This window comes from Acipenser ruthenus, chromosome 12, assembly GCF_902713425.1.
Source record: "Acipenser ruthenus chromosome 12, fAciRut3.2 maternal haplotype, whole genome shotgun sequence".
NCBI classification, from domain to species: Eukaryota; Metazoa; Chordata; class Actinopteri; order Acipenseriformes; family Acipenseridae; genus Acipenser; species Acipenser ruthenus.
The window spans coordinates 33,614,605-33,634,042 of NC_081200.1; the positions used below are offsets into that span (position 1 = coordinate 33,614,605).

Sequence of the window (19,438 nt, forward strand, 5' to 3'; positions counted from 1 at the left end):
CTTGGGCAGTTATATTCAAATAACCAGTAGGCTTCTATCTGCACAGTATACAAATGAAAGATAAAAAGTTACAAAGCTCCACAGTCATTAAAATACATCATAGTTGGTGCTTGTCTTCAAACTGTATGCCAGTTTAATTTGGTGATGGAAAACCATACTAGTATTTTGGAGCCCATGACTTTTGCATTCAACAACGCATGGACTCTCGTTTGGTAGTTAAATATGTCATAATACAGAATATTTCTGACAGCCAGTCAAAAATGGATCATTTTGATCTTGTAACTCATTTCACTCTTAACTGTTGCCATATGTTTAAAATTATTTGTAGTCTGCTCTGCTGCATAATATGACAATTCCTTTAGTATTACTCTAAATTCTATGTTTATGAAGGGTATAAATATTTAGGATAGATTTATAAGGATTTTACTTTCTACTGAATTAAATAAAGTTTTCTTTCATGAAACTGTTCTAGACTGTTGTTGGCTTATTTAATAGCACACCAGAAAAATTTTATGACAGACTTCAAAGTCAACTTGACAAAATGTATAACTCAAGAATATTCAAAATCCAGCTCAATATCTGATATCTATATCTGAACAGGAAACATTAATGATACAATCATAGGTGCTATCTGTGCTGTATGTTTAGAGAATAGATTGCTTTTTAACGTTTTCCAAAGCACAACATGGTGTAAAGTTAAACCTAACGCACTTGTAAAAGAGTCATTGTAGTAAGAGAAGTCAGGTTGTGCATTATTCCTTATTATCTATTCTCACATATTCATTTTATCTGCACCTCATAAAATAGTATTCTTCTCTGGTTCACATTACCAATCTGAACTGTTTTTTACACAGAAATATAGCCTTCTTCCATTCCATGGCTTTGTTACTCTTTCTGAAACATGAACATTTTCTGCGCTTTATTAAGACGTGTCTAGTTTTCAATATATATAACTGGAGCGTAAAAAGTATATTGTACTCTACTGTAATATGCAATTGCATATAGTCTAATGGTGTTAATTGACATATATCTGCTACCTGCAAGACAACATCAGTTAGTGAGGGGGAAAAAAACAGAAAGAACTAACATTTATTGCACACAAGCAAGTTATGACCAGTTGACTAAAAATTAGAAAATGTCGATGTATAAAAGATGGAAAAGATGGAAACTGATTGGAAACTAAAAACTAAAAATAGCTGAAAGTTAAGGTATCACAGTACAGTTATCCAAAGGGACTTTTTATTCCCTGTGCTGTTTTATCTATTGGTTATTTGTATGGCATGATGGTGAAAAATTCCATTATAATCAAACGAAACTATTAACATCATAAATATGAGGATAACATTCAATGGATTTGCTCTTGCCTATTTTGTCCTTTATTGAGCATAAAGGTCAAGGAAATGAATGAATTAAATAATTGCAAGTAAAAATGAAGATAAGAGGAATATATTATTGGAGAGGAGTATTACCTGCTATAATGGCTGGGTTGCTCTGCCCTCCCTCTGGCTTCACCCATAGTTCCACAGTGAACTCTGAGCGGGGCAACTCCAACTCTGAGGCGGGGTGGAGTTTCACTTGCTCCTTCTTGCCCGAAAAGTACATGGTTGTCAGGTGCCTCTGGGACCCTGCACTGGAACCCGGGCCCCAATACTCACTGCTAGGGACAAAGGACTCGGCATGCTCTCTTGAATAATCCTCCTTCTCTGCAGAGTAATCTGTGAGTCTCAATGCCTGCCTTCCCCTGTGGGTTAATACCCTGCTCCTAGGATAGCCTTGTAACTCATCCTCCACAAATTCCCCTGCTAGACTTCTGGGACTCCTGCCGTGGGGTACCCTTGTGTTCCTTGGCAGTCTGTTCTTTCCTGTCCTGTATAGAGATTTAGGGTGCTGTTCTGGCTTTGCAGTATGGGCAAGGGGATCAGTTTTCGTTTTTTCTTTTGGATCCCCCAACACCCCAATAGGTCCAGTAACAGCGGCTTGTGATTCAACAGTTGTAGTTGTTTCACTAGAACAGGGGTGATTATCTTCACTATTGTATTGATCTTGCTGTTCAGGGGACGTTTTTGCCTTCCTAAACCCAAGGTGTAAACTCGGGACTTCCCATTTGGGTCTCATCTCACTCCTAACCCCAGATTTAGAAGTGCCTGTTTGAAGTTGCTGGGCATGCATATTCTTTTCCAGCTCCAATGGGCTGGATCCCTGCACAGATTTGTTTTTGTAGACTCCTGGATCTGCGCGATTTCTCAGATAGGCCCCAAGGGGGTGATGTTGAGCCACAGAACGTCGCTGCCGGGCAGTGCTAGCTGACCAGCACTTCTCACCCGACATGGAGGCACGGATTTGATCTGCTCTCAAAGCTAGTGCCCGCTTGTAGTTGTACCTCCTGACACGGTCTGATTGAACTGAATTTAGCAGCCATATATTCAGTATCACCAATGAAACGACCAGTAGTTTAAGACACAGCATGTTATCTATTATTATTATTAGTAGTAGTAGTAGTAGTAGTGGTAGTAGTAGTATTTATGTGTCCACTATATACCACCTGTGTAAAATGTCAGTTGCCTTTTTCTAGTGTACCGCTAGTACAATCTAGCCTTTAAGACGTGGTTCATTTAAACACTGGGCAGTTTTATCTTTTGCTTTCATCAATTTTGTTCATCAATGTGTTGTACTGTTTCCTTCACGTACTTCATTGCTAAATCTATGAAAAGCATGCACTGCATAACATTAAAAGTAAGTTGTACCGTTTCTTTAGCTAAAAGTTCCGTATAAAGTAACAAAGCTTCACTTCTTAAAAGCTGTCACGGCACTATTATAAATGAGAATTATGTAGCGCTATAGCACTGCACACCGGTGTTCTGTACATCTTCATTTAGGAATGTTTAAGGTTTCTTTTTTTTATATATATATATTTTAAATTCCTATGCTACAAGTCTCACTCTCCCCTTGCCTCGTTTGCACCTTGTGTCTGTGAGAGCATTCTTTCAACGCAGAACGGCGTAAAAAATCAAAACAGTCAGTGCATCCTAAACAATCTTACAACTTAAAAATACTTCTGAAGAAATGTTACGCTGCATCAATTACCGTTTACGGGGAAGCGGAACACGTCCTTTTTGCTTTTAATCGGCTCCTTACTTGTTTTGTAGAAAAAGTATTATTGATGCAGGTGTTTTCTTACTTCTCAACATCTAAGAAATCCTAGTGAATACAAAGCCTCCCGGGCGAGCATCATCTCCTATCGCGTTGTGCTCCTTAGACCAAACCTGCTGATGTTCAGCTTCTCCAAGATGAAAACAGCTTCTTCTCCTTGAGACCGACGACAGAAATCAATAAGACATGACTTTCCTGCCCGCTCCTTTGGCTGAGCAGATCAATGTGGTGCTTTTATAGCTAAATCAATAGCGCACAACGGTAGCTCGTGTTCTGTCTAAACAATCACCGTGCTTTTTTATTTTAATTATTCTCCATGCTGTTTCTGTAATGCAATTGTCTATTTCAAAATAATACGACACGTTATTGTCAGTGATTTTACAGTTGGTAAATGTTACCTACGTGAAGCCCCCACGCCACCTACCCCCTCATTCGGGTAAGCTCAGTTCATTTAAGGTCTAGCTTTCACTCACCCATCTTAAAAATCTTGTCCTAAATGTTTTCTTACTGGGTACACTCAGTTGCTGCATAATATTTGTAACAGTTATTAATAGTACATTAATGTAACGTTGCAGTACATGTTAGAAATGAAAAAGTATATTATTTTAAAATAGTAAAAAGACTCGTTCTATATTTTTGTGACAAGGTAAAATACAAGCGTCTAGACGCAATAGTTGAAGTGACTTTCCCCCAAATTTTGATGCTATTTAAAAGAACCTCAAAAGAATACGCTCCACTGTTACAATGTCTCTTTTTGGGAAGGTTGTTAGACGAAGAAAAACAACGTGGATGTTGTTCCTTTGGAACTTCAAATAAACTTTGGAAAAATCCCTCAGCTCTCTGTGCGTAAAATCCAAAACCTCAACATCATTATTCTTAAAAATATATTTATAATAACAAATCTCGTCTCTCAGTAATTCTCTTGCTTCCCCCTTTCATTCAAAATTATTTATCAAACCAAGGCGCTGAAACGTTTTATCTGTTTCCCTCACGATGACATCACTCACAGATCCAGCCCCTATTCCTGTAATTATTGACCAAAACTTACTCAACTCAAGAAGCTCTCCCCACTTTTACTCTCTGTTTTTGTAAATCTGTAATGTGTTTGGCAGCGGGGCTGAGTCACCCCTTCTCTCTCTTAACACAGGATTTCAGTACCATAAACAAAGATCACATCTGCTGGACATGTGCAAAAAAGTGTAGTGGGGAAACATCATCCATCAAAATCAACCATCAAAAAAAGAAAAAGAAATTAAAACTAAAATAAAAAGTGTATTTTAGAATAAATTTATTTTGCAGATTTTAGGAATATGAAACATCCAGGATTTCTTCTTCTTCTTCTTCTTATTATTATTATTAGTAGTAGTAGTAGTAGTAGTAGTAGTAGTAGTAGTCGTAGTAGTAGTAGTAGTCCTATTTAAGGCCCTAGTGGGCGGACTACACCGACTGCCCAATGGCAGCCGGTGCACCAGCCGCCCAAAGGTGACCGGAGAAAAAATTCATTTTAGCACCCCTAAACAAATAGGGGTGCTAACAAGGACTGAGCCTTAACTAATTTAACAAAAAAACCCGGGTCAAAAAAGCTGCAAATTAAATTCGCAAAACCAAAGGGGAGGTGGTACAGAGCACACCCCCTAGAGCCCACTGGTCGACAAAAGAGGTCATGTCACCAGCAGACTCCGTATGGGCGTGCTCTAAATGAACCCGGGATCGGACAAGGGCCCTGAACGTGGCCCCACAGTCAAAGAGACCCTCCCCGATCATCTTACGCTTCCTGGTCTTGTAAATGGCTAGTTTAGCACGAGCCAGGAGGAGATTCACGAGGAGGTCCCTCTTCCTGGTGGAGCCACGAACAGGGTGCCCGAAAATGAGGAGGGTGGGTGAAAAGTGCAGCCAGAACTGCAGCAACAGATTCCTAAGCAGCAGGAAAAACGGCTGCAGCCTGGCGCACAATAAATAAATGTGACTTAGTGGTAGTAGTAGTAGTCGTAGTACAGTAGTAGTAGTGTTTGCATATGTGCCTCATACAAGCAAACTCATGTGAATCGTATTGTGACGAGACAGGTGTATATGAATAGCCCTCACAAGGCATCAGAGAAAGAAAAGACACACTCAATAAATGCTTAAGCAGTTTAATAGCAGTAGTCGTAGTTTTATTAGAAGTAATATGTTCTTCTTCTTCTTCTTCTTCTTCTTCTTCTTCTTCTTCTTCTTCTTAATAATAATAATAATAATAATAATAATAATAATAATAACTATTAAAAACCTTATCCCTGTGCATGTAAAAATAAAAAACACACTGAAAAACAGGTTCAGTTGTATCATGCACTTGTATAGTGTTGTAGCTGCAGTTGTCTTGGATATTTTAAAGAAATATCCATCATATTGACATCATATAGAAAGCTATGAACTAGATGTAATGTATACTATAACTTATCCCGACAGTTAAAATATGAACATTGTATTATTTACTATATGCAGACAAGTTCCTAAACAATTCCAGATGGCAGTTTGAATGAAAAGGGTTTGCAAAGCAGAAAGGAGTTTTTACACATTTCCTAACTTAAACACTCGTTTCACAGAAGCAAAAATGGGCTTTAAACCAAGTGTACAGGAGTTTGGTATTTAGGAAGAATTTCAAAATTTTGCATTAGAAACAAAAAGGTTGGGATTCTACGGTGGAATTTTCCTCGGGAGATAAAACAAGGTTTGAGTTACATTGCAGACCAACTGTGGCTCTGTGAAAAAAGAAGCCAACTGGTACTGCACTGCTGATAGATTAGACAGCCATCTGGTATTATTATACCTGATTTAAATCCATTTAACTTAATTGAAACACGTTTTAAACAAACGATAATAAAGCAATCATTGGTTGTTTTTTAAATACTACTTAACCCCTTTACCTCTATAACTGTCTATTTTGGACGTGTTTCCTCCTGCATCTAGAGTAGTACAAAAAAAGTTCCAATTAATTGTGTTGTAGTTCAAGCTCACTTCAGTGGTGTAACAGTGGCCAAGACAGCATGCATCATTATCACAATCACCTTTTATTTGGAGGTGTTTGGTGGATATGCTGAGTCACTAAGGTCCCTTTGCATGTGTCATCACCAGACCACTATCAACTCCAGAAATGATGCATAGCTTTTTTTCTTATTTACTTATTTACAAAACTTTAGGGTTTTAAGGTTGTTAAGCAGGTTTTCATAATCTTCTAGCCCAATGTTGTTTTCAGTTGTCTTCAGGCATGTATCTACTTCTTTTAGGGTTTACCGAATAAGTTGTGATTCAGTGTTTAAAGTTTAAAGAGGGTTCAAGAAACTGTAAAGCGGGTGCATAAACTGGCCATGAATTATATAAATTTGGTAAAAATATGGTAAAAATAAAACTGCTGAAGATAATACATATATAAACTTAAAATACATTATGAGAATAGTTTATACTTGTAATACTTGTACTAAAAATTAGGTATGTTCAATACAGTTACACCCCTTTTTTTACTTAAATGATAGCGTCCTTTTTTATGTAATTGTTCAAGGAAATGTAAGTCTTACTGTCATTTAGGACAATTGATTAAAATAGTAAACTAAACCAAGATTGATGTAGACATCTGATATGGAACAGACCCCACTCTAAAAGGTTGTTATTCACAGTTTTTAAAAATGAAATGGCAAAACAGAAGTGTGTTTGAGTCTCTGCTACAACATACGGACAGAGAGCTTCAATGGTGGAACACTTTAAAAAACATATTTATTAAGTGTATTTATACTTAGAGTGGTACTTTAGGGGTTCACATTGACCTGACTTCCCTGGATGATGCATACTAGTATCAACACCACAACATTTCAGAGCAGCTATCCATATAACTAGACCAGTTAGACTGTATGCATGATTCAGCTGCTGTTGAATTATAGTACTATACAAATGTTCATTCTTATTGTTATATACGGTATTAATAATGTGTTTTTTTTATGATGTTAAAACAGTTCAACCAAAATAAGACAACTAAATCTGTTATCGCATAGCCAAATGAAAAGAATGATGAAATTGCTCTAGAAAAGGGGAAACATGAAAAAAAGCATTAACGTGCTGGGAATTGAACCAATTTGAAGTGCATTTACCGGCATTATGATGCTTAATGAATATTCAATAAACACACAGACTAATACAAAATAACTGTAAAACATCTTCCTGTATAAATAATAATTATACTGTCCAAAAACACTGTCGTTTCCAATGGTATACTATGGTATTAAGTACAGTAAATTATAGAAAGCTGAAAGTGGTTGACCTGTACCTAGTATTGGCTATTACGTTTAACAACAATATTTAATCTGTCAAAGGGGTTCCTTGGGTTGACTCTCCTGCATCAAATACAGCTCCTCAACACACACATACTGTGATGTCACTTTTGAAAACCAGTCCCCAAGCAAATGTTACAAATGTTACAAACAAATTAAAAATGTTAATACCTGTTATAGAAATTTCACAAGTCATTGTTGAGACTGATTTGTGGGCTAGTGTGGAAGGGTGGTGGGCAATTCACTGACACAAGGAGACAGTACTTTATTTGTAGCGCCGCTCAGGCGTACTGATTTATTTGATGCAGTAGATGGCGCTGTTGTCCGTGTTCTGGATACTGACAACAGTAACCAGAATCACGGCGTTTACCAATACAGGTATAGGCACAACAAGTGCTCGCAAATCATAATGAAAACCAAAGGCGAAAGAAAAAGGGAAAATAAAACACAGTAATAAAACTACAAACAAAAAGTGCTGCTTACGCAGTGCCCCCACTGCCGCTAAGCCGGTCAGAACGGGCCTCCGTCCTACGCTCAATTACCCTCTATACACTGGGATGGCCGGAGTTCCCCGTACAACTAAGCACGTCCCCTCGGGTACGTGGTGATTTCTGTTATGTCTTTTTTCGATAAATTATTTTAAGGCCGGCTGTTTCTCTCAGCCAGTTTGGCCTCGTTTTATTTTAAAACTGACGTCTTTCGTCAGTGTCACTGGGTATTCCTCAAACACGGCCACCCGAGCGCCCAACCAAACCAGATCTTATGGGCCGAGCAGTCTCCCAAGGCCCGCCCCTCAGCCACTCAGAGAGAGGGAAAGCACACACACCCTCTTCCCCACCTCTCCGTGTCATCGCCATGACCGACAGGCGGATCCCACGAGACTGCTGCCCTCTACCTGCAGTAATACGGATGTGCCAGACAGTCAGTCCAGATCTCCCCTGTTACACATCCTCCCCCTCAGAATGGCACCACCGGTCCATTCGAAAATCCTACAACCCCATGCCTTCCCGAGAGAAAAAATCTGCGTTTTGATGCAGTTTCCCTGCTCGGTGGACAACCCTGAAGGCATAGGGCTGCAGGGCCAAGTACCACCGCGTGATTCTGGCGTTGTTATCCTTCATCCGGTGAAGCCATGCTAAGGGGGCATGATCCGTAATCAGGGTGAAGTGTCGCCCCAGGAGGTAGTACCGGAGTGACTCGACTGCCCATTTTACTGCGAGACACTCCTTCTCGATGGTACTATAGTTTTTCTCGCGGGGAAGGAGCTTCCTGCTGATGTACAGGACCGGGTGCTCGCTTCCCCGCACCTCCTGAGACAACACTGCCCCGAGACCTGTCTCTGACGCATCCGTCTGCAGGGTGAACCTCCTACTAAAATCAGGACTGCATAGCACTGGCTTGCTACACAGCCTTCGCTTCAGAGCGAGAAAGGCCCTCTGGCACGGCTCCGTCCACTGAACCGTATTTGGGGCAGCCTTCCGGGTGAGGTCTGTCAAGGGAGCAGCGAGCGTGGCGAAGCTCGGGATGAACTTCCTGTAATAGCCCGCTAGTCCCAAGAAAGAGCGCACCTGGGTTTTGGTCGTAGGGACCGGCCAGTCAGCCAAGGCTTTCACCTTAGCAATCAGCGGTCTGATCTGGCCGCTCCCTACTCGATACCCCAAATACTCCGACTCACTCTTCCCAATGGCACATTTCTTTGGGTTAGCAGTGAGCCCAGCCTCCCGCAAGGATTGCAGCACCGCCGCTACCTTACGCAGATGACTCGGCCAATCCTCACTGTGGATAACCACGTCATCTATGTAAGCAGCGGCGTACTGCTGATGGGGCCGCAAAATGCGATCCATCATCCGCTGGAAAGTGGCTGGTGCTCCGTGCAACCCAAAGGGCATGGTCCTAAATTGGTACAACCCGAAGGGAGTCGAAAACGCCGTCCTCTCTCTGGATTCCGGGGTCAGGGGTATCTGCCAGTACCCCTTCGTTAAATCCAGTGTCGTCATAAAATGAGCCGTGCCCAGACGCTCCAGTAACTCATCTACCCGAGGCATGGGATAAGCGTCAAACTTCGATTTTTCATTAACCCGCCTGAAGTCAATGCAAAATCGAGTTGACCCGTCCGGCTTATCCACTAAAACAATCGGACTGTTCCAGTCACTTTGGGACTCCTCTATTACCCCCAGTCTGAGCATCTCGTCAATCTCCGCCTTTACTACCTGCCTTTTGCGCTCAGGTATGCGGTACGGCCTCTGGCGAACTAGCGCCCCCGGCTCAGTCTCAATGTGATGGTGGGCTACTCGAGTCTGCCCCGGGACGGGAGAAAACACATCAGGAAATTCCGCCACCAGCGCCCGCGCCTGACATTTCTGTGTTGGTGTCAGATTATCTGCAATCTGTACCGACCCTTGTTTCGCCAACACAGAAAGATCAGGTCCCAGGTCGGTGACGTCATCTGCTGGCGCCGCTAACAAAGCCTCCTGCTGTAACCAAGGCTTCAGCAGGTTTACATGGTAAATGTGCTTTTCTCTCCGTCGCTCCGGCTGGCAGATCTCATAATCCACCGTCCCAACCCGGCGTGTAACCTCAAACGGTCCTTGCCACTTCGCCAGAAGTTTGGACTCAGAGCTGGGTAACAATAGAAGCACTTTATCCCCCGGCTGAAACGTGCGCAACCGAGCCCCCCTGTTATATTGGGTCTCCTGTCTGTGCTGAGCCTGCTGCAAATTGTCATGCGCCCATTTTCCCACAGACTCAAGACGTTTGCGCAGGTCCAACACATACCGGACAGTATTGGTCGAATTGTCCTGCTGTTCCTCCCACATCTCTCTGACCAGATCGAGCACACCCCGGGGTCTCCGACCATACAGCAACTCGAATGGCGAAAAACCCGTGGAAGCCTGGGGTACCTCTCTGATCGCAAAGAGAAGGGGAGGAATCAGCTGGTCCCAGTAACGCACGTCACTACTAATAAATCTGCGCAACATGTTTTTGAGGGTCTTATTAAAGCGCTCCACAAGACCATCAGTCTGGGGGTGAAAAACCGAGGTCCTAATGGTCTTAATCCCCAAAAGTTTACATGTTCCGCGGACTAGCCGGGACATAAAGTTGGTGCCTTGGTCGGTCAGTATTTCCTTGGGGATCCCCACCCGGGAGAAAACCTTCACGAGCTCGTTGGCAACAGATTTAGCAGACGCAGATCGGAGGGGAATGGCCTCTGGATAACGGGTAGCATAATCCAAAATGACCAATAGGTGTGTGTATCCCGCCGCACTCCTTTCTAACGGTCCCACTATATCTACTCCAATACGCTCAAACGGAGCTTCCACTAGGGGCAATGGCACCAGTGGGGCTCGTGGGACGGCTCTAGGGCTAGCTTTCTGACACTCCCCACAGCGTTCGCAAAAACGTCTGACGTCACCATCCAGCCCCAGCCAATAGAACCGTGTCACAAGCCTCGCTTTAGTCTTGTCCCTTCCCAAATGACCAGACAGGGGAATAGCGTGGGCAAGCTGCAACAAATCCTCCTTAAAGGGCTGAGGAATGAGCAACTGGTGACGCACTTCCCCCGTCCTGGGTAATTTTTCAACACGGTACAACAGGTCTCGATCAATTTCAAAGTGAGGGTACGTGGCGGCGCGTCTGGGCTCGACCACACGACCATTAACCACCGCTGCTTGGTCAAAGAGCCTGCCCAGCACGTCGTCACGCCCTTGCTCGAGTCGGAAGTCACGGGAACGAGCTAGAAAATCAGCTCCCATGGCTTCCAGCTCGGGATCAGGTCGGTCCTGAGCGGAGGCAGCAGAGCCAGTCCCCTGCGCTGACTCCGCGGCCTCCCCCCCAGTCTCTTCACCAATCGCCCCCACCTGAAACTTCTCGGACTCCCTCCATTGCCAGCCCTCATTCTTAGCGGCCCGGCGTTCCCGTTTAGTTTTGCGGGGTCTAAATCTGTGGCAATAGCAATCCGGGTCACGAAAGGGAAAGATCTCGCCAATTACTTCCTCTTTCTTAGCCAATAAGGAGGACGGGGCCGCCACAGCAGCCAACCAATTTTTAAACTGCTCGCAGTCCCGTCCCAGAACTACCGGTACCGGCAATCGAGGACACAAACCCAATTGCACTCGCGTCACCTGCTGGCCAATTTTCAGATTTACGTACATTTTGGGGTAAGTGCGCACATCCCCATGAATACATTTTATATGCACCTGTCCCGTTATTTGCTTATGCCCCGGTGAGATTAAGCTCTCTTGTATCAGGGACTGACTACACCCTGAATCTAAGAGAGCCTGGGTTTGTGTATCATCCACTGACACAGGAATCACAAAACCCGTCTGCTGGAGTGACTGATGTAATGGAACAGTCTTACCTGGTCGAATGACGTCACATCCCATAGCGGGGCAATCCCGGTCGATGTGGCTCACCTCCCAGCTTGTTCCACACATCAGTGAACTAGTTTCTCGCCATGAAGCTTCAGCAGGAGGTCGAAACACAGGACCCATCAAAGGGGATCGACGGTAGCGTGGCCGCGCGAGACCCCGGTCCAACACCGCAGCAGCCCGTGGGTGACCCCACTCTGCCCCAGTTCTCGGGCCGGGAGCTCCCACCGCCACACTCCGTCCAAAGACTTTGCTACCCTTCCCCCCCAGTCCCTTCGCCCTCCATGGGGCCAGTAGAGGGGGTGATGCTGGTGTAGCACGGTTTCCAGGCAGCTTAGCGGGCGTTGGTTCCGCTGCCTGGTATTGCTCTGCCAGTTGGATCGCCAACTCTAGGGTGGCGGGTGCCTGCCGTTGCACCCACACCCGCGGTTCCGGAGGCAAGCACTGCAGGAACCGCTCGACCACCACTACCTCCACCAGCCTGGCAGTGGTGGTGGCTCCCGGGTTCAACCATCCCCGCGCGTAATCCTGCAAACGATGCGCGATGACCCTGGGGTGTTCCTCTGCCGAGAAGTTCTCCTCCCTGAACTTGCGGCGGTAGCACTCCGGAGTCGCACCCACGCGGTTGAGGATGGCAGCTTTCAGCGTGGGGTACTCCATCATTGCCGCCGGATCCAGGGTCCTCGCCGCCGCTTGTGCCTCCCCTGTCAGCTGGGGCAGGAGGTAGCTAGCCCACTGCTCGCGGGCCCACCCGGCAGAGATCGCCATCGCCTCAAATACCTCCAGGTATGCTTCTGGTCGGTCCTCTGCCGTCATTTTCGTGGGCTGCTGTAGCCATGGGTCTGGCCCCGCAGCTCTTGCACTCTCCTGCACCACCGCAGTAAGGGTTTCCCGCAGGAGATCCATTAAGGTGGTGAACTGCTGGGGATCCATTCTGCTCCCTGATTTTGCACTGCTTTATGTGGGCAGTGCCAGTGAATCCCACTTCTGACACCACGTGTGGAAGGGTGGTGGGCAATTCACTGACACAAGGAGACAGTACTTTATTTGTAGCGCCGCTCAGGCGTACTGATTTATTTGATGCAGTAGATGGCGCTGTTGTCCGTGTTCTGGATACTGACAACAGTAACCAGAATCACGGCGTTTACCAATACAGGTATAGGCACAACAAGTGCTCGCAAATCATAATGAAAACCAAAGGCGAAAGAAAAAGGGAAAATAAAACACAGTAATAAAACTACAAACAAAAAGTGCTGCTTACGCAGTGCCCCCACTGCCGCTAAGCCGGTCAGAACGGGCCTCCGTCCTACGCTCAATTACCCTCTATACACTGGGATGGCCGGAGTTCCCCGTACAACTAAGCACGTCCCCTCGGGTACGTGGTGATTTCTGTTATGTCTTTTTTCGATAAATTATTTTAAGGCCGGCTGTTTCTCTCAGCCAGTTTGGCCTCGTTTTATTTTAAAACTGACGTCTTTCGTCAGTGTCACTGGGTATTCCTCAAACACGGCCACCCGAGCGCCCAACCAAACCAGATCTTATGGGCCGAGCAGTCTCCCAAGGCCCGCCCCTCAGCCACTCAGAGAGAGGGAAAGCACACACACCCTCTTCCCCACCTCTCCGTGTCATCGCCATGACCGACAGGCGGATCCCACGAGACTGCTGCCCTCTACCTGCAGTAATACGGATGTGCCAGACAGTCAGTCCAGATCTCCCCTGTTACAGCTAGCAAAATCAAAAAAGGTGGCCGCAGTCAAGGGACAAACAGAATCTAATCTATGAGTCGAAAGTCGAAAAAAAAAAAAAATCTGCTTTCCTTCATACATAACCCAAGCTAAAATGTGCTGAAAATATATAGAAATGTTGCTTATTTGAAATGCTCTAATAGTGCAGGTGCATATACTTTTTATTTTATTTTAACAACAGCATATTAAGAAAATGATTCACGTTCAAAAGGCTCCCTCCAAAGTAAACGAAAACTAAACTGAACTAATCCCAGAAGCAGTCACTCAGCTGGTTTGATTTTAGGTTTTTCTCTTTTTTTTCATGCACGATCTGTGAGCAGCATAAATACTAATGGTTGGCAGTTAAGGCAGGGGCCCTTTCAGGGGTAAAGGTTCCTAGCAGCAGGAGGCAAGAATTCCACGCCAGGCCTGTGGGTCTGTCTGCAAAAAATTCTGTATTTATCAAAGTGCTTTTAAATCCAACAGAAAAGCTACCCCTACCCCACCCCCACTGCCAGAACCACAAGACTACCTTCCAATCTAGCACCAATTCAAATGACAAAGAGATGAACAACCGGACCTACTGGTAATCTCAAAGGCAGTCTGGGAATAAAATGCTGGATGACTATACAGTACTTCTTTACAGTGCTAGGACCTTTTGCTTATCGTTATACTCAGATACAAACGATCTTGGTATTGTTATTATTATTATTAATAATAATAATAATAATAATAATAATAATAATAATAATAATAATAATAATAATAATACATTTTCAAAAGTTTAGTAAAATATGGACCAGAAAGCTTAGTTTCATTTTAAATAAGAAGAATGAGGCGGCTAGCTTCAAAACATATATTGCCTTTTGACACATGAGGCTGTGGTTCTGTTTCTAGCTGGGGTTAGCCTGGATATATAAAAATACAGCATTGTGAAAGGATAAGTGCATATTGGATGAGAGCGTGAGGTTCCAGCAATGGTTAGAAGTAGAAGAATGCCAGACAGTAGCTGCCAGGAGACAAAGCTATTCCATTTCCAAATCTCCCAGCAGGGAAGACAGCAAGACTGTGGCATGTTTAAACCCATCATACACATGTGGATTATCATATAGAGCACAACCTGTGACATATTTTATAAAGCAAAAATTCAGTTTTCTTATCGAAGTAAAATTACAATATAATGTATAGGGTAGATTTACTAAAGTGTATTATACAGTATATTATCAAAAGTATTGGGACAGTTAGTCATTTTGGAAGATCAGTCATTCACAACAGTTTATTTGATTTTTAATAGGGTGTTGGTCCACATTTGTCAACAATCACAGCTCGGACCCTGTCACTAACACTTTGTTCCAAATTGTTGGTAAATGTCAGGTGTAATATTGCACCCTTCTTCCATCAGAGCACGTACCAGTTCAGAAGTGGATTGTGTTGGTTCCAGAATGGCTTGACTAGGTTTAAGTCAGGGCTCTGGGCTGGCCACTGCAGATTTTCAATGCTAGTATGGCAAGGCATTATTGTCATGCTGGTAGAAGTAGGGCCCCTCACCATAATATTGCATCAAAGCAGAGTTGTCCAAAATGTCACTATAAGATAAGGCATTCATCCTTCCCTTCACTACAACCAAATGACCCAGTCCATACCATGAACATGAGGGGGTTGTTTCACCACACCCTGGTCTCTTTCTTACTAAGCATGTTGCTATCTCTGAATAGAAAACCTCCTTTTAAAACACAAGCACACCAGTGCAGTGGTACCCCCAACCATTTACTATCATATACTTATTTTGAACAGGGTTTATTGTTTACCTTTTTTTATATAATTGTTTTAAAACAATGGGGTCTATTCAATTTATATAAACAGATCTAAATATTGCCACTGTGTAGGTTGTTAAAATGAGACCCTCAGTATTTACTTAGATGCCATACAATGAATGTGTAACAGTTGCACTGTATATGCATTAATGCAACTTGCTGCATAACATTTTACTTACTGTGAATGGTGATAAACTCGGAATACTTCCATAACAAAAGGGAAAAGATGAGCCTAGACTTCGGTGTTGTAGCATAAACCAAACACATATGCCAAGGTTTCACTTTTATAAGGGGGTAGGTTGCATGTTTGTAACTGTTAAGGCTTTTGGTGACAAACTTGGGAAAAGACAATAAAAAGGGGGAAGAAATGAGCACAATTTTAAATCTTATGCAACAATGCACAACTGTCTCATAGAACCATGAACATCAGGTAACATCAAACATTCATTATACCATTAATAGTCAATTTCCTTACAAAATGTCAAAGAGCATGAATACCTGCTTGGAAACATACTAATGGAAGGGACGCGCTGGAAACAATGCAAGTCTGTTATGGTATACACTTTCAATTGCAGCAAAATGTGACAGTCAAATCCTTGCAGTCCCTGAATTCTATGCGTAAGAGACTTGATGTTATCTATAATTCAGTGGCTGAGGTATATTGGTGCCTGTCCTTCTGTATTGTGTGGGAAATCAGAAAGGTTTCTTTGAAAAGGGAGATGAAAATTGGAGTGGTTCATCTTTTGTTTAAAAGCGTTATTGGTAGGCTTCCAGGACATTTGTGCAAGTTTCAAAAACTCTGCATTAACTGCAATCAAGGGAGCAATTGTTAAGTTCTGCACAAATTATGGTAAATATTCATCTACTTTTACTGCACTGACATCTTGTAAAGTACCCTGAAGCAACGTTTAATGAGCCACTCTATAAACTTTCAATGGACAATGTAAGTTGTACTTGCAAGAGGAAATGGGGACATAACCTAACATTAAAAACACTGCTGCCTTTCAGTTTAAATGTAAATATTTATTGTCTGACAAAAAAAAATAGGTCTTTGTAAAATTCTGACTTTGTCATTTTAATCCGCTGTGATTTATGGAAGTGGATAATATGACCAGTGCTACTGTGGCTGTTTAACTAGGACCCCCTTAATGCATTCTTAATCTTAATAGGGGCGCTGTGGGTCAAACACATACAGGAAAAGGGTCAGACAAGGTCTCTCAGTTTTAGGCATTAGAAAGCAGATCACTGTATGGAATTTCATCAATCCTTTATTATAGCATGGAGTTAAAATGACCCCTATGGGACACCATAAATCATTTGAGCGTACTTTATTCATCATGTACCATTTAATCTTTTTTTACAGTACTGTGCAGTATATACTACCTCCTGTACACAGCATCCCACTGTACACATATATAAATTAAACATAACATAAAAAAAACATATGCTTTCTTATACATGTAGGAAACAAAGCAAATAAGTAGTAAAGCACTAATTTTCATAACAGGCTGTTAGTGCTGTCTGGGTATACACAAATAAAACTACATCTGCATCCAGCCTTTGCCCCAAATCCTGAAGATCACATACACAGCCAAAAACAGTGGTGTGTCAGCACATTCTGAGTGGAGCCTCTATTTGACAAAACTCCAACTTTGCGGGTGTTTCATATATACTGTGTGACCTTGAGCAAGTCACTTAACTTCCTTGTGTTCCGTCTTTCGGGAGAGACGCTGTTGTAAGTGACTCTGCAGCTGATGCATAGTTCACACACCCTTGTCTCTGTAAGTCGTCTTGGATAAAGGCGTCTGCTAATAAACTATATATATATATATATATATATATATATATATATATATATATATATATATATATATATATTCTTTTGAATGGTCCTTTGATTTATGGAACACCTTTCTGTAAACAACCCCTGCCGATCGCCTGAGCTGAGCAGCAGATGTTTTGCTTTTGTATTTATCCAGTCAAGGTCCCTCCTGCATGCTGAGAAAGATATAAATTATTCAGATGGCAGAGATGGTGTTCTCATGTATAATTAAAAGGTGTACATAGAGAGTGGAAGCCGGGAACTCAGGAGTCTCTCTGTTGTGATAAAGCACACTGTCATCATCAAATGACAAAGGAAAAAAGAGTTAGGCCTGGTCAGGATGCTTCAAAGGAATCTCAGGTTCTGCAGGTGGTATTGGGCATGTACTCTGTTCCATGTATTGTATTCCCAACGGGTTCAAAATTCAACTAATGCTCCATGGTGTTAGAGGGCTTTATTCCATTTGGAAAAAGGATTTAACTTAACTCCAGATTGCTGAGCCTTCTGACATTGTTCCATATTTCAGTGTTCTATTCAAAAACAGAATAAAAACTAAAAGGTATGGATTCGACAAATAATCCTGCATGGAAAAACCACATCTGGATTGTACAGTACTAGGGAACCCACCTAGATTGGATCAACTATTTATTCTGGGAATAGGATTATTAAATCAACCCCAAAGCCAAGTAGACAAACAATTTGGTTGTGATAGACTTCAGTGTAGTAGTATAAACAATACACATTTGCTAAGGTTTCACTTTCATAAGGGGGTAGGTTGCATGTTTGTAACTGTTAAGGCTTTTGGTGACAAACTTGGGATACGACAATAAAAAGGGGGAAAAGATTAACACAATCTTAAATCTTATGCAACAATGCACACCAGTCTCATAGCACCATGAACATCAGGTATGAATTGTACCATTAATTAAATTTCCTTACAAAATGTCAAAGCGCATGAATACATTGGAAACATACTACCGGTACTTGTCCAAATGGAAGGGACGCGCTGGAAACAATGCAAGTCTGTTATGGTATACACTTTCAGTTGCAGCAAAATGTGACAGTCAAATCCTTGCATTCCCTCAATTCTATGTGTAAGAGACTTGATGTTATCTGAAATTCAGTGGCTGAGGTATAGTGGTGCCAGTCCTTCTTGATTCTTTGAATCAATTGTTAAGTTCTGCAAAAATTATGGTAAATATTCATCTACTTTTAATGCAATGACATCTTGTAATGTACCCCTGAAGCACATTTAATGAGTCCCTCTATAAACTTTCAATACACAATGTAAATTGTATGTGCCAGAGGAAATGGGGATATAACCTATTACAAATATCTTAACCTTTAGTTAAGGCGTTTGTAATCCAGGTACGTATTCAATCAACAGTAAGTACTGCATATAAGACTATTTTTTATGGTTTAATAATTACTTTTAAGCAGTTTGATAATTGTCCTAAGAATAATGGCAAAAGCATTATTTTAAATATCCATCTGTAAAAAAGGATGTAATTCCCAGTGCTTTTAATGCTGCTCTGATTTATACAAAGGCTTTATGAGGACCACAAAGTAGCTCCTTTTAAAACTTTTAATATTATTGAAAAGTCTTTTTTTTATCTAACAGCCATTAAGCCTGTCAGATTCATGCAATATTTTAAACTGGATTTACTCTTTATAATTAGTAGTCTTTTATTTTGTCTTTTAGTTACAGATTGTTTATGAGTTTTAGATTCCTTTCTAGTGACACACACAGAATCACGTACTAGAATTGTAAAATTATTTTACATGACAATTCTAGCCCAATATTTGCTAGGGTATTTTTGACACTTAGGCAAGTTGATGGAATAGCTTGACCATTTTTTTTTAATTACCTGGACCCAACTACAATCAGCTGTAATTTTACATTTACCAGTATTTGGGTGGCTATTCTTCATTCATTTTAGAATGATGTAATGTGTTATGCATCCAGTAGGTGGCGTGTATATACATTGGCAGTGCCGCCCACATACGTTTTAGGGCCTGAGACAAGTTTTTAAGTCAGCTCCCCACCTCCAGCATTAATTTTTCTTCACAGCTGTAAAAACAAATCGGCCAGACCTGGCCCCCTGGAATGCCTGGGCCCAGGACAAAATTTCCAGTTGCCCCGCCCCCCCCCCCCCCCCCCACCCCCCCCCCACCCCCGGTGTGGGCGGCACTGCGCATTGGTATATAATGTAGTTGGTGACCATATTGTCAGTTTCTGACATCAAAACATACAGATGAAAAT

The 19,438-nt window shown here is 42.4% G+C and overlaps 1 protein-coding gene across 3 annotated transcripts in view; it reads right to left on the reverse strand.

Annotated features, from left to right (window-relative positions):
• The window catches only part of LOC117417215 (pappalysin-2-like), a 75,684-nt gene extending 71,603 nt beyond the window's left edge, over positions 1–4,081 (reverse strand). For all 3 annotated transcript variants that reach the window (XM_034924616.2, XM_059034895.1, XM_059034894.1), the window contains exon 1: positions 1,470–4,081. In XM_034924616.2, coding sequence (XP_034780507.2) covers positions 1,470–2,466 — 997 coding nt within the window. In that variant the 5' untranslated portion in view covers positions 2,467–4,081. The remainder of the gene's footprint in view (positions 1–1,469) is intronic.
• Between the last annotated feature and the right edge of the window lie 15,357 nt (positions 4,082–19,438).